Genomic DNA, 13,822 nt, shown 5'->3' with positions numbered 1-13,822 from the left:
AGGGGGAGGGGCCGCACCCCCTCCTTCCTTCCCTTCTCTCTTCCCTTTCCTTCTCTCCTACTCCTACTACATGGAAGGGCTCCTAGTTCTACTAGGAAAAGGGGAATCCTACTCCCGGTGGGAGTAGGACTCCCCTAGGGCGCGCCATAGAGAGGGCCGGCCCTCCCCCTCCTCCACTCCTTTATATACGGGGGCAGGGGCACCCTATAGACACACAAGTTGATCTACGGATCGTTCCTTAGCCATGTGCGGTGCCCCCCTCCACCATATTCCACCTCGGTCATATCGTCGCGGAGTTTAGGCGAAGCCCTGCGCCGGTAGAGCATCATCATCGTCACCACGCCGTCGTGCTGACGGAACTCATCCCCGACGCTTTGCTGGATCGGAGCCCGGGGATCGTCATCGAGCTGAACGTGTGCTGAACTCGGAGGTGCCGTATGTTCGGTACTTGGATCGGTCGGATCATGAAGACGTACGATTACATCAACCGCGTTGTCATAACGCTTCCGCTTACGGTCTACGAGGGCACGTGGACAATACTCTCCCCTCTCGTTGCTATGCCATCACCATGATCTTGCGTGTGCGTAGGAAATTTTTGAAATTACTACGTTCCCCAACACTGATGCAAGCGGACGGCGTTTGCATGACATGGGATTGAGATGATCTAAAATGCAAAGTTGTTCGTTTGTACGAAACAAACTTTCTTGTTGACCACCTTTTGGATTGATGAAATTTTAGATTAACTCATAAATAATGGAATATATTTGTATGTGATTATATTTTTTTGGTTCATGCTCTCGTAATTCACTACAATGTGAGCACGCACGGAGAAATAATCAATGAATTTCGATAAGAGCATTCGAACCCTAAAGCCTGAAATTAGAATGTAATTTGTTATAAACTCTATGGTAGCAGAATTTATAAGGTATTATGTTCTGAACACCAACACACCATTTTTAATCGTTTTTTCTAGCCCTCTTAACATTGTTTGTGACACGAAACATTTTCTATGATACTACAAATCATCCAGGAAAATGTTCATGCCTAGTGACACCCAAAAGCATCGCACGATTACAGACTAGAACATTGCCAAATTTGGCTAGGGTGCCACCCCGCGAGGAAAACACCTCATGACGATGGATCGTCATAGAAAATGATTTCAGGCGACATTTCCTATTTCGTCACTAAATTGATGAAATTTTGTAGCGTGGCCCAATCTTGACGAACCACTAGCTAGCGGTGTGGCAAAGAGGGCATCCGCTTCTAGTGGGAGATTAAAGTGCCATTGGGATCTCCGGGATTTCCAAACAACCAACTATTTCGGTTTTGAATTCGGCCAAATGGCTAGAATGCCCACTTGAATTTAACCAGAAATTCAACCAAAACTTGATAGAAGTTTAAACCGTCCCAACTTAGGCACCAACAATAACCAAAACACTTTAGCTGTACGTAAGTTGATAGCTTTTCAAATTTAAATAAGTCAACTTCTTGACCATTGATTCTTTCATTGATGTTAGGTGATTGTAAATGTATAGATAGATGTAAGTACTATACAATATGTGTGTAAACTATATTAGAGCGTGAAAATTATAGTATTATATGTTTATTTTTTGTATATTACAAAATGTGCAATTTCAAAGCAAATTAGTGTGGAAGTCTTTTTAACAAAATCATTTTTTTCTTCTTAAAAGGTAATACTAGTGTCACTAATTCATTAGAAAAATTCATTTTGGACATGGTTTTAGTTTTTACTAGCAAAAGAGCCCGTGCGTTGCAACGGGAGAGAAAACACAACACACACTCTTAACCCAACAACCATCACCCAAGACCACAATTGATCCATCTCCTTTATTTTTGCGAGGCATCATATTTGTGTTGCCGCTTATCCTCCTTCTCACCCTCGCCGGCGATGGCCTTGGTGTTCACACAAAATAAAAAAATATGTTTGAATATGTTTAATCCTAACGCGTCTCTCTCTCCCTCTCTCCTCCCTCTCCCTCCCTCCCTCCCTCTCTCTCTCTCTCGCTTTCTCTCACTCTCGCGATAAGAAATTTGTTGTTTTCGCCTGCGTCATTTTTCAGAGGTATGCATGTGTAGTTATCGATATTTTCTTTTCCCTATATTGTTATACTGGGGTGTTTATTTGTAATCCGGGTCGCCGTCGGTACGAAAGGAAAACGGATCTTACACTATAAATTATAAGTTTACTCCCAAAACGATATTTTAAAAATATTTAACAGGTAAAATTAACATCATATTTAGATTCCACATATTATTCTAATAAAATTTCATATATAATATGTTAAAATCGAAGTTACGGTTTAAAAGATACGGATAATTTAGAAAATCATTTATTTGACTTAAATATATTCCAAAATAATATTTAAAAATACTTAACATGTGAAAATAATCTCATATTCATATTCTACATATTTTTCTAATCAAATTTCATATATAACATGTTCAAATCGGAGTTACGGTTTAAAAAATATGGATGATTTAAAGCAACATTGTTTGACTTAAATATGATCCGTGGATGAATTACCTAAAACATCAGGGGGGTTTCGAAAAATGTAAAATAATGGTTCGGGTGTGACTTAAATCCGAACCGCGGGTTGATTTCAACAAAACACAGGGAGTTTTGTATAAAATATGTAAAAACGATTCGTTTTAACTTAAAACAGTACTGCGGGTTGAATTCTCTGAAATAGAGAGATTTTTCTAAAAAATGCCATGACGGACGAAAGAAACCCAATTTGCTTTACCTATATACTAGCACAAATGCCCGTGCATTGCAACGGGAAATTTTTTTTATGTTTATTATCCTGTCATTCGTGTGTAACCATAGGGCTACAACGTTGATGCTAAAAAGCAAAAACAAAACATGATACTGTCTATATATGTATGTAACTACCAGATTATCGATCAAATATATGCCACTTCCATAGATTTCATAAGGAATTGAGAAAAACATCATCGGATTTGGATCAAAATCAACTACCTTTGTTTCCCAAGAAAAAAACTTCCTTCAAAATGCAGAATTACCTCTGCGCATGATGATCAAGCAAATCTTTTTATAAACTTATGCATTACTAAATCACTAAAATTACTCACCAACATGCACCATGTAGTCTCCAAGTAGAAAATGCACGATGTAATCTCCAAGTAGCAAATGAATACACTAACTTGCTTATAATAAGTTCGTCGGCCACCCCAACAATTTCTTTGTTGCTGATTTCAAACCGGGGTCCTACTGTGTCTTGCATATTTTAGAATTGGCTGGATCTGAGGATGGCTAGGGGTCGGCTCGGCAAGTCGAATGCGATTTCTATGGGTAGAGGTTGTGGATCCCTTCTCGGCGTGCCTTGTGAAACTACATTAATCTCTTAACACATACACCTTCGAGCCATCTCAAGCTTTGTTATCTGTCTCTTGATGAACGAACTGAACTGACATAGTACATTCATTGTTAAGCTCTGCGTGCATATTATGTTTCTGGTTTAGTGAAAATTATATCTGTAGAACATCCAAGTTGTATAGGCCGGTTAGTCGATGGCACAGTGGTACAACCTGATCTGCATGATGAATCGACGGAGACTACTTAATTCCAGCATCCCAGGAAAAACATGCACTGACAGAGGGCTTGAGCATGAGCAGCACTGGCACCTGAGGATCCCATATATTACATTCATTAAATTCGTCTACAGTATCGTGTAACAGCATACATTGTTGCTGACCCGCGAGCAACAGTAAATCGTCAACCGCCGACATCACCCAACCAAAAGATTAATTAATTTCCGCCCGATATACGAATGCATTACTGTACCGACCTAGCAGCGTGAATAGAGCATGCGTACTGTACTCTGAAAGCATTTTTTGTGCGAAAACAACAGAAGATCGGTCAATGTTCCGAGCCAAACACGGTGTTTTTTCCCCAGATTCCGAACTGATCGTTCGTGCGCAGGAGGAGAAAGGTATGCTGCACTGTAGCCTCCGATCTTAAAAATAATAATCCTTTTCTTGCCCCCAGCCCCACCATCACCACCTACTTTTGAAGTCTCTCGAGCCTTCTCTTCAGATCACCGCCCACCACCTGCTTTTCTCCCCCTCCTCCGATCCACGTTGGGGCACTGTGTGGATAACTGTATATACTACTCCACCTCGGCGACTTTGCTACTGCCGGCCCGGCCATCTCCATCCACCGTCTGCTCAGCTCCAATCCGCTCCAGCAGGCCGCCTCGCCGCCACTGCATCTCTCTCTCTCTCTCTCTCTCTCTCTCTCTCTCTCTCTCTCTCTCTCTCTGAGCTCGGAGGGCATCCTTGGTGTTCTTAGCGGGGATGGAAGCGGCCTTGCTGGTTCTGGATGGACTGCAAAATCTCCCACCTCTTACTTCTGCTTATTTGGTGTGCTTATCCGAAATCATCTCCACTTAAACTCGTGTTGTTGATATTTTTTTTCTTGGATTCAGTCTGGGTCACTTCGACGCAAATCATCTATTTTCCCTTTACTGCTAATAAGGAGGCCACTCCCTTTTGATCGAACCGCTGCCTCATGGCACTGCCTTTAGAAAGGAGAAAAAATACCCCTGCATTTGACTAATTTGTTTGCTCTTTCTTCAATTCATCGGGCCTTTTTCCTCCGCTGCCAATTTATTTGTGGGATTAGTCTGCGCAGACGTGAATCCAACTTCTTCAGGTTCTTGCTAGCCACTATTTGATTTCCTTTTGGGAAGAAAAGAAGTTCTTGGCTAAGTAAGATCCAGCTCCGTTGCGTTTCAATCCGACTTTTTGAATCCCCACTTCACTCAAGTTTTTGTGTTCATTCGTTGGTGACCATGGAGTCAACTTGTGAAGCTGACAAGTTCAACCAGCAATGCTCGGCTGAATCTTCGCACTTGTTTATTGTTTTAACAAGAGACGAGCGTCTCGCCTCATCCCATCTTGGCCGGAGCAACCAGCAACACAGTGCACTCCTGTGCCTCCCCTCGTTTCTCTCCTTCCTCCTAGTTTTCTTTCTCTCACTCATCCTCCCTCGTTTTTTTTCAGGAGCACGCCGGAGCAGCCATGGCGCCGCCTCAGAGAAACCCGGCGCCTTGCAAGGTCCCGCCGCCACTCACCTGGATTCGGCCGCCATCGCTCGCCCATCGGTCGCCGCCCTCTGCAGGAGAGCCGCATACCGGCCCGCAGGCTCGTTGAGTCGCTCCGATCCGGATCGATTGGGAGATGCCGATGGGTTGACCCAGCCCGCCGACTCTCCACTTTTCTCCTCCTTCATTTCAGAGCGCTCCTCCCGCCTAGCTGCGCCGCCCAGCGCCGCCTCCCCGTCATGGCTGCCCCCTGCAATAAGGATTAAATACTCGAAAATACAGGGTCTTTTTTGTAAGAACGAATCGTTTTTTTCAGATTAACCCCCTTAAAAAGGATTGCGGGTTGAATAAAAAAACCTCAAGGGCTTTTATGCAAAATATGCAATGACGGACGACAGAAATCCAATTTTCTTTATTATTAAAAAAAATTAAAAATAAGGTAAAGATAAAGATATATATATATATATATATATATATATATATAAAGATTTTAGCACTCTGGGTCTGGGGCGGCCGGTTTGTCGTCGTCTCGTGACGGCAGCAGCGTCGTGGTCAATGTGCGCGGCGAGGGCAGGTGTCCTTCTATGGCTTGCGTGCTTCATCAGGCGGCTCAAGGCCATGCACGAGCTGCGGGCGACGGCAATCTGGTCGTCAGGGTGGAGCCCACGGTACGTGCGCTGGAAAAAACAATTCGACTTGAATTCTTTCGAATTATCAATTGCTATGTACTATCGGTGCCTCAGTACGGCCAACGACATTCACGAGTGCCCGAATAAGTCAAACGGAGTACTGTATAATATAGTCGCAAGTTGACTGCTGCTTCAGTCAGAATAGTCAACATGGTTTGATTCAGTATCATGCGAAATTCAATTATACTACTACTATTAGTACTTGCTAAACTCCGTTCATGTCGTGCGCGTAGGTATCTTCGTTTGAGGTGGACATGCGAATAACAAATGCCTTGGTGAAGCTCGAGGAAATCAAATCCGGCTGCTTGCAGGGTCCAGCGAAGCGAGACGTAAATGGAAATTTAGCTCATACAGTACTATTCACGTGTCACCAGAGTATTTACGACGACTGAAACCAACTCTTTACGTGAAATGCTGGCTTCCGAAAAGAATCAGAACCATCTCTCTCTTATGGATGGTAAAGTCATGGGGCCGCGGCTGTGCTCACTAGGTTCAGAGGGTGCTTGGATACGTTTTAGTCCCATGACTAAAAGTAGTGGGACTAAAATTTGCTAGACTCACCCATGCTTGGATCCAAATACTAAAGAGACTAAAATGAAGTTATTGAGCATTTATTATCCTCCAAACCATCCAATCCAGAACTTGCATGTGCTAAAGGAGATGAATTAAATGAGGAGAGAGAGGGCTAATACATATTTTAGTAGGTTTCATGTGACTAAAAAGTTTTAGCCTCAAGACTAGTTCTAGCCTCTCTTTAGTCAGGGGTGCTTGGAAATTTAGCCTCTAAAAGAGACTATTTTTAGTCAGACTAAAAATAGTCCCTCGGATCCAAGCAGGCCCTCAAATCCTGGTACCCATTCTCGGATTTAGTGAGATTCTCAGATTTATTCCGGCCGATGTCATTCTAGCATGTGATTAGGAGACGCGCTTTGTGATGGTGTGCTTGTGTCATGTGTAGTATTGTGTGTGGTGTGCGAGTTATTTGAAATCGCAAAAAAAGGGATGTGAATGGTTCTTTCTCGAAAATGAATCATTTCAATATGGAGTGGTTCTTTTGGAGGGTCTTTTCTTTCTCGTGTCGCCGTTTGGTGGTTTGTATCGGTCGATTTTTTTTTTAACCGGGCATAGCCCCTTTCCATTGACGAAAATACAACACCAATCTAGAGGTATTGGTCAATTGGTTTGTATCGGTTGATTGTACTCTATCCCTATAGTATAACACATGCAAGTCTCCTGCATGGTGTGAATTCTTTTTAGAAACATTTCATGTCAACATTTGTAGACGTGCCCAAATATTCACACGGAACGTTTTCTTGAAATTGAATTAGCCCTGATGAAAGTAACCAACATGCATGCATGTTGCGCATTTGATCCATCTCTTATTCCATAATAATTTGCCTCACAAGGGCCGGTATTAACCAACCTAATTACAAGTTTACAACTAGTTCACAAAGTTTACCAAAACAAAACTCTCGGACAAAATTATATATGATGACCAAACGGTACGTACGGAATGGCTGCGTGCATTGTATTGATTGGATGGAGTGCAGAGACCAGAACCCAGTCCCCAGAAATCTATCCTCCTATTCGAAAACTGAAAATAAAGAACTGCGGCCAGCAGAGCGCGTGGCTATGTCCTACGGGGACGGGAAGCAGGCCTCGCTCTCGAGGATCGCCGCCTTGAGCTCCCGCTGTATGGAAGCCCTCTCCGGCGACGCCAGCAGGTCCTCCCAGACCGACCCGGCGCCGCCCGTGGGGTGCCGGTTCTGGTACAGCTCGTGCACGCAGTTGGCCTCCTCGTTGATCCTGCTCACCCTGTCCAGCAGCTCGATCTCCTCCACGTCCACCAGCAGCCTGCTGCCCCCGTCCTTCCAACCTATCAGCTGTTACATCCATGGATCCACGCATCACAACACGGAGAACACGTCCGTCGATCAGTTGATCCACTGAACCTGACGATCAATGCAGAAGGAACAAATTACAGATACCTTTGCGCCGCCGATGGCGTTGGTGCTGTAGAGCCTGGCGTTGTCGACGAGCTCGCAGTACCTCCGGAAGGCGGAGGCGAACCGCTTGTGGGACCTGAGCTGCGAGGTCACCCGCACGGCCCTCCCGCATATGATGGCTCGCCTGCGTGCATGTACATCACCGCCGATTTTGGCCGCCGTACAAACGAATCGTGTCATTGTGCATGGGTACTTAGATACTGTAGCCAACGGCGCCTAGCCGATCTCTTAAACCGAATAATGAAGCATTTTAAAAAAAAAGTACCGCGGCCTCTGCATCTGACGATGCAATGCAACTATTTTATTAATTATTCACAAAGCCCTTACAAAAGTAAACATCACTAAGCCTAAAGCCATCATCTTGGCAACACCTGTTGCTACTCTTATCCCCGTGATGAAGGGGTGCCGAATGTCCGATCCTAATACCAAACAGACATCGCACCAACACCTAACATCTAATGTCGGATGCCCCATCCAAGCCACTTGGATTGGGTTACACACAGGTCCGACGCACTTTCAATGGGCACCACATGTGCACGCTGCAATAGCTGTCACCTCCTTCATCCACCGATCCATCCTCAGATCAGATACTGACGCATCGACCTTGCCAGACCTCTTTGCCATCGACGTCATCACGACGCCAGAGAGCGTCGTCCTCCTGCACGAGTCCATCGCCACCCATCGAACGCCGAGTCTTCACTGCGCCACGCCGCTGAGATCCGCCGCCATCGATGTGTAGGATGAAGCACCGCTCGACCACCTACCAATGCCCAACCACCAAGCTGTCCACATGTCCGTCCAGCCGATGAATGTCTCCAAAGATGATGCCCTCATGGGGGTGACGACGAAGATGTCGCCATCATCTGATCCAGGAGGCCTCTCAACGCCTCCAACGAGGGCTACGACGCCCACGGGCGCCGCCGTTAATGGTAGCCTACTCCAGATCTGAGGTTTCCCTCGAAAACAATGGAGCAGGGACGCCCCCACGATCGCCTCCAATGAGGAAACCGACACCCGCAGGCGCCACCGACGATGGTGGCATCCTCACCCGCTTCAGCAGCTAGGCCACCATCTCCTCCTTCACTAGATCCGTCGCCGGGAAGCCACCGCTAGGCAACATCCACCGACCAGATCTCTTTGGACCGAGATGAAGACATCCAAAGGTAGAGGAGGTCTCATCGCTGCGTGACCGACACCATGGCCACACACACGTCATCCCGAGGCGACCACTCAAGATCCACCATCACAACCACACCTTCAAGCCACGACAGAGGGACGCCCCGCCGCCACCATCATCCCCCCGCACGGGCTTCGCCCAGCCGTGATCCGGCGACGGCGGGAGGGGAGGCGGGCGAGAGGCGGAGGGGATCAGGAGGGAGGTGGACGGGATTTGGAGGGAAGGTGGACGGGAGACGGAGGGGATCGGGAGGAAGGTGGACGGGGTCTGGAGGTGGAGGTGGACGGGAGGCGGATGAGAGGCGGAGGGAATCGGGAGAGAGGTACACAGGATCTAGAGGGGAGGTGGACGGGAGACAGAGGGGATCGGGAGGGAAGTGGACTGTTGAACTCTCTTACAAGTGCAAAAGAGATGGGGTGAGTGCTTGTCTATCTGGTTGTTCATCGGATTCGTTACAACTTGTGGCTCATTGTTTGCTCAAAATTATGGGTAAGATGAATGCATGTTTTTGTATTGAAAACAAGATTACATCGACCTATTGGTAGCGAGAAATTTGATAGATGTTTGTGCACTCCTTGCTAGAGTAGAGACTAGAGATGAGACCGACGCAATGTCAAATTCGTCGGAACCGAGGAAGAAAGAAGTGTGCAAACTTGGAAAAGCCAATTGAGAGGATCAGCTGAAGGCATAGAGAAAATTTAATTCAACTAGTGGGAGCAGTCATAGAAGTTGGATTTCTGCTAAAATGTCTAATTATGGTTTTTGTTTTTTAGTTCAATTCTCTTAGCGAAAAATCGATGAATTATGTACTCCGTATATTAGAATATCGTCTAATGAAATAAAGAAGCTCCCGCAAAAAAAAAAAGCAATGAAGTTTGTTCAGTGATCGAAAATAAAATGCATTTGATCACTAAATTTAGAAGATCGGCTGGATCCGTCAAAAAATAGTGTGAAGTAAAACCACTCAAATAGTTTTGCTTGGCCGATACTTCTTTATTATTAAAAGGATCGGGTAGAGTTGCTCTTAGCTAGTTACCTGATCCCTCTGATGACGGCGAGGTAGGCGTCGCAGATGACGCCGACGAGCTCGATGCGGTAGGGCTTCATTCTGCAGTTGGGCCCGACGCCCTCCTCTTCCTCCACGACCTCCCAGTACTGCTCGGTGGTCGTCCCGTCGGCGGCCACCTTGTACCCGACCCCCATGCGGTACCGCTGCTGGTGCACGTCCCGCGCCATCGCCACGGTCTGCAGCACGAACGGCTCCCACGACAGCGTGCCGTCCATGATCACGTCCCGTCCCTCGTTCAGCGCCGTCACCAGCACCGACGCCGCCGCGTCCGTCGACGACTGGTGCACCTGCGTTATGCATGCACGCATTTGTACTGCTGCAACGCGCAAGAAAACTAGTACTCCATTGATTGATTACCAGCTCGGCGGTCTGCAGCATGTCGTTGTGGTAGCCGCGGGAGTTGATGGCCTGGTAGATGACGTCTGACTCCTTGAACGCGTCGGCCTCCACCACGACCGCGTTCGCCGCCGCGCCAGACCAGAACATCCTGCAAGTACGCATTAATTCGCATTGATTCGATCGGGCACACACGGTGCTCACTGCATGCTCTTGCCGGCGACTCGATCGACGAGACTCACTCCTTCATGATTTCTTTGATCACGGTGCTCTTGCCGGCGCCCATGCCGCCGCCCATCAGGAGCAGCACCGGGCTGCGGTCGCCTTGCGCCGCCGGGACCATCACCTCCGCGGGGGGGTAGCGCGGCTGGTTGTCGTGGCAGCTTATCCCGACCACCTTGAGCTCCTCCATCAGAGTCGAGAAGAGCCTCGTCACCTTCAGCTCTCTCGTCACCCTCTCGAACCTCATCTTCCTGGACGTACGTTGCCCAATCATCAAGAACCGAAAACCAGATTCCATCGAGAATCTATACGACTAACTTGTTCTCTTGCGTATTTTGTGCCGGCCGGATCAGTCAATCATTACATGTATATGAAAAGTAGACAGTTGATTAATTACCTAGTGGCCTCAAACACCAAGCTCCTGAGCTTGCGTTTAGGTTGCTCTGCTGTCAGAACCTAATTAAGCAAGTGATACAGAGAAACATATTTTTACGAACAAGAGGTCAGTAGGTCAGTGTGCAAAATTTCTCCTCTCGTTTAATCCGATCCCTTTGCCGTATACTACCTGCGTGATCACGTGGGTTGCACACTTCCAGTGGAAGGAGAAGTAGCCGAGTATGCATCTGTCCAGCTCCTCGATCAGCTTCACGAGCAGGGCGTCCGGGTCCATGTTGTTGTGGAAGAAGGCGAGCAGATTCTGCTCGTAGCCCTCGCTCTTCTTCAGGTACTCGTAGGCCATTGTACAAAGGTGGGGGCACTGGTTCGGATCCTCGATCCCGATTTGATTAGCTGAAAAACAGATTCAGATAAGTGCTGATGAATGGAACATTGCTTATGTTACTCGGAATCGATGAACAGTACATGCGGCAACGGTCAGCATAAAACAATGATGCAGGGGAAACATGTTCAGCGAAAACAGTAAAGATTTAGCATTGAAATACATCTATGAAAACTTATGAGTCGGCTAAAAAAAACGAAAACTTACGAGGAAAATAAGTCGATTAGCAACAAAAAAAAGATCAGTGTAACCCACAGAGAAAATGCTGAAATGCAAGATTCGTCATTCGTGTATCAAATGAAATCCGAGGTATGATCAATTTCTCGTGATCGAATAGGCCCTGTTTGTCTCCTGGTCGTGCAAATGCAGAGACCTGACCTGATCCGCCATGAAATCAGAACACACATGTAATTCAATTCATTCTGCAGAGTTGTCCATTCATTCAAAGCCTAAATTACTTCTAGCCTCAAGGAAGCGAGCGACGAATGGGCTCGGTTTCGACAACGCAAGCTACATTAACCACGGGCGAAGAAGAAAAAATATGACGTATGGCTGTGAATCATACCGACGTAATGCGAGAACATCTCGACGTCGCGGTGAGCCACCAACCGAGGCACCGCCGCCGCGACGTTATCCTTCATCTTCTACCCCGTCCGCGCCGGCTCCTCAGGCGGCCGCGGCGATCGAAGAGGACAATAACAATGCAGAGCACCTGCCCATGTCTATCGCCAAGAACTGCACCGCGTCGAACTCGATGGAGAGAGCTGGGGGAGATGAGATGAGATCCAAGGTGTGCGGAGGTGGAGACCAACGCATGCATGCGCCGGGCAGGGCAGGGCAGGGCAGGGCAGGGCGTGGAGGTAATAAGAGCGAAGGGTGGTCCCTGTTCAACGTCGTATCATCAAAAGTCCCTACATGCCACACCATGCTATTTCTTCTAGGATTTACTAGAAATTCCGCATTTGAGACTGAATCACAACCGACCTTAGAGCATCTCTAGCAGACCACTTAAATCGTCCCGACCCGCAAAATAACCGTTCGTTCACGGTTTTTTGGCGAAAAAGTGTCTCGAATAGAAACCTTAAAAGCGTCCGACCCGTAAATTTTTTTGAAGGGCGCGGTAAAATCGCCCTCCGACCCGCCAAAACACAGCCCCCCCTCCCCGCCCCACCCCGCCGGTGCCCTGTATCCCGCGAAAGCGGTTGGCGGGAGGGACATTTCAGCGTGCGCGCTCCCCACATCCCCTCGCGCAGCCGCCTGCCATTCCTGCGAGTGGAATCGCGCCGCCCGCCCCGGATCCGACGAGCCGAGCCATTGCGACGTCGCCGTCGCCCCGGATCGACCGCCTCGAGCCGCCGCCCGCCCCGGATTCGCCGAGCCGCCACCGATCGCCGCCGCCCCTGTGAGCCTCTTTCCTTCCCCTTGTAGCTCGGTCGCAGAAATTCCATTGATGCGAGCGTTGATGTAGTTTTTATTGTAGATGGATTTGAGCCCGTGCGAGCAATTTTTGCTCGAGGATTCGTCCTCGTCCGATGACTCGGACGTGGAATCGATGCTCGAGCGCCATCGTCGGCAGATGGTCGTGGTGGTCCTAGCCGTGAAGGAGGTGGAGGATCGAAACCGCAAGAGACTACTTCGCGAACAATCCAACCTATCTGTCGCACCTCTTATGGAGAAGGTATCGAATGCGCCGATCACCCTTCGTAAAAATTGTGCAAGCTTGCGAGGCCAATTGCTGGTTTTTTACTCAAAGGAGAAACACCGCGGGCTTGTTGGGTTTTCAAGCCTATCAAAAAATCTCCGCAGCCATGCGTGTGATTGCATATGGTATTCTGGCTGACTATGGCAACGAGTATCTTCGGATTGGCGGAGATACTACAATTGAGTTAGTGCGTAGGTTTGCCAAAGTGATGATCCGTGTCTTTGGTCCTGTCTATCTTCATGCACCCAATGAGGAAGACACAATAAAGTTGATGGCAGCAAATGAGAGCGAGGTTGGCCCGTCATGCTAGGAAGCGTTGATTGCATGCATTGGACTTGGAAAAACTGCCCGAAGGCATGCCACGGGCAGTATTGTCGCAAGTCTCGTGATGCAACAATTGTGCTAGAGGCTGTAGCATCCGAGGGTTTATGAATTTGGCATTGTTTTTTGGTATATGTCGGGTACTCTCAATGATATCAATATGTTGCAACGGTCTCATTTGTTTGCTAGACTTGCTAGTGGTGATGCTCCAGCCTGCAACTTCACGGTGGAAGGGCATGAGTACACAAAGGGGTACTTATTGGGGAACGTAGTAATTTCAAAAAATTTCCTACGTACACGCAAGAACATGGTGATGGCTAGCAACGAGAGGGGAGAGTGTTGTCCACGTACCCTCGTAGACCATAAGCGGAAGCGTTATGACAACGCGGTTGATGTAGTCGTACGTCTTCACGATCCGACCGATCCAAGTACCGA

General features: G+C 47.6%; 2 protein-coding genes across 2 annotated transcripts; one reads left to right on the top strand and one right to left on the bottom strand.

Moving 5' to 3' along the window:
* Positions 1 to 4,080: 4,080 nt before the first annotated feature.
* LOC123065749 (uncharacterized) lies at positions 4,081 to 5,475 on the top strand. The gene is made up of 2 exons (XM_044488970.1): positions 4,081 to 4,965; positions 5,047 to 5,475. Exons 1-2 carry the CDS (start codon positions 4,836 to 4,838, stop codon positions 5,406 to 5,408), a joined length of 492 nt encoding a protein of 163 aa, XP_044344905.1. The 5' UTR covers positions 4,081 to 4,835; the 3' UTR covers positions 5,409 to 5,475.
* A 1,635-nt stretch (positions 5,476 to 7,110) lies between these two features.
* Positions 7,111 to 12,221, bottom strand: LOC123065748 (calmodulin calcium-dependent NAD kinase). Its single transcript, XM_044488969.1, has 8 exons — positions 11,930 to 12,221; positions 11,152 to 11,375; positions 10,984 to 11,042; positions 10,607 to 10,837; positions 10,386 to 10,515; positions 9,996 to 10,315; positions 7,765 to 7,906; positions 7,111 to 7,659 (listed from the first exon to the last, which is right to left on the bottom strand). Exons 1-8 carry the CDS (start codon positions 12,003 to 12,005, stop codon positions 7,414 to 7,416), a joined length of 1,428 nt encoding a protein of 475 aa, XP_044344904.1. The 5' UTR covers positions 12,006 to 12,221; the 3' UTR covers positions 7,111 to 7,413.
* Between the last annotated feature and the right edge of the window lie 1,601 nt (positions 12,222 to 13,822).

This window comes from Triticum aestivum, chromosome 3B, assembly GCF_018294505.1.
Source record: "Triticum aestivum cultivar Chinese Spring chromosome 3B, IWGSC CS RefSeq v2.1, whole genome shotgun sequence".
Lineage (NCBI taxonomy): Eukaryota > Viridiplantae > Streptophyta > Magnoliopsida > Poales > Poaceae > Triticum > Triticum aestivum.
This window is presented reverse-complemented; position numbering and strand designations above follow the sequence as displayed.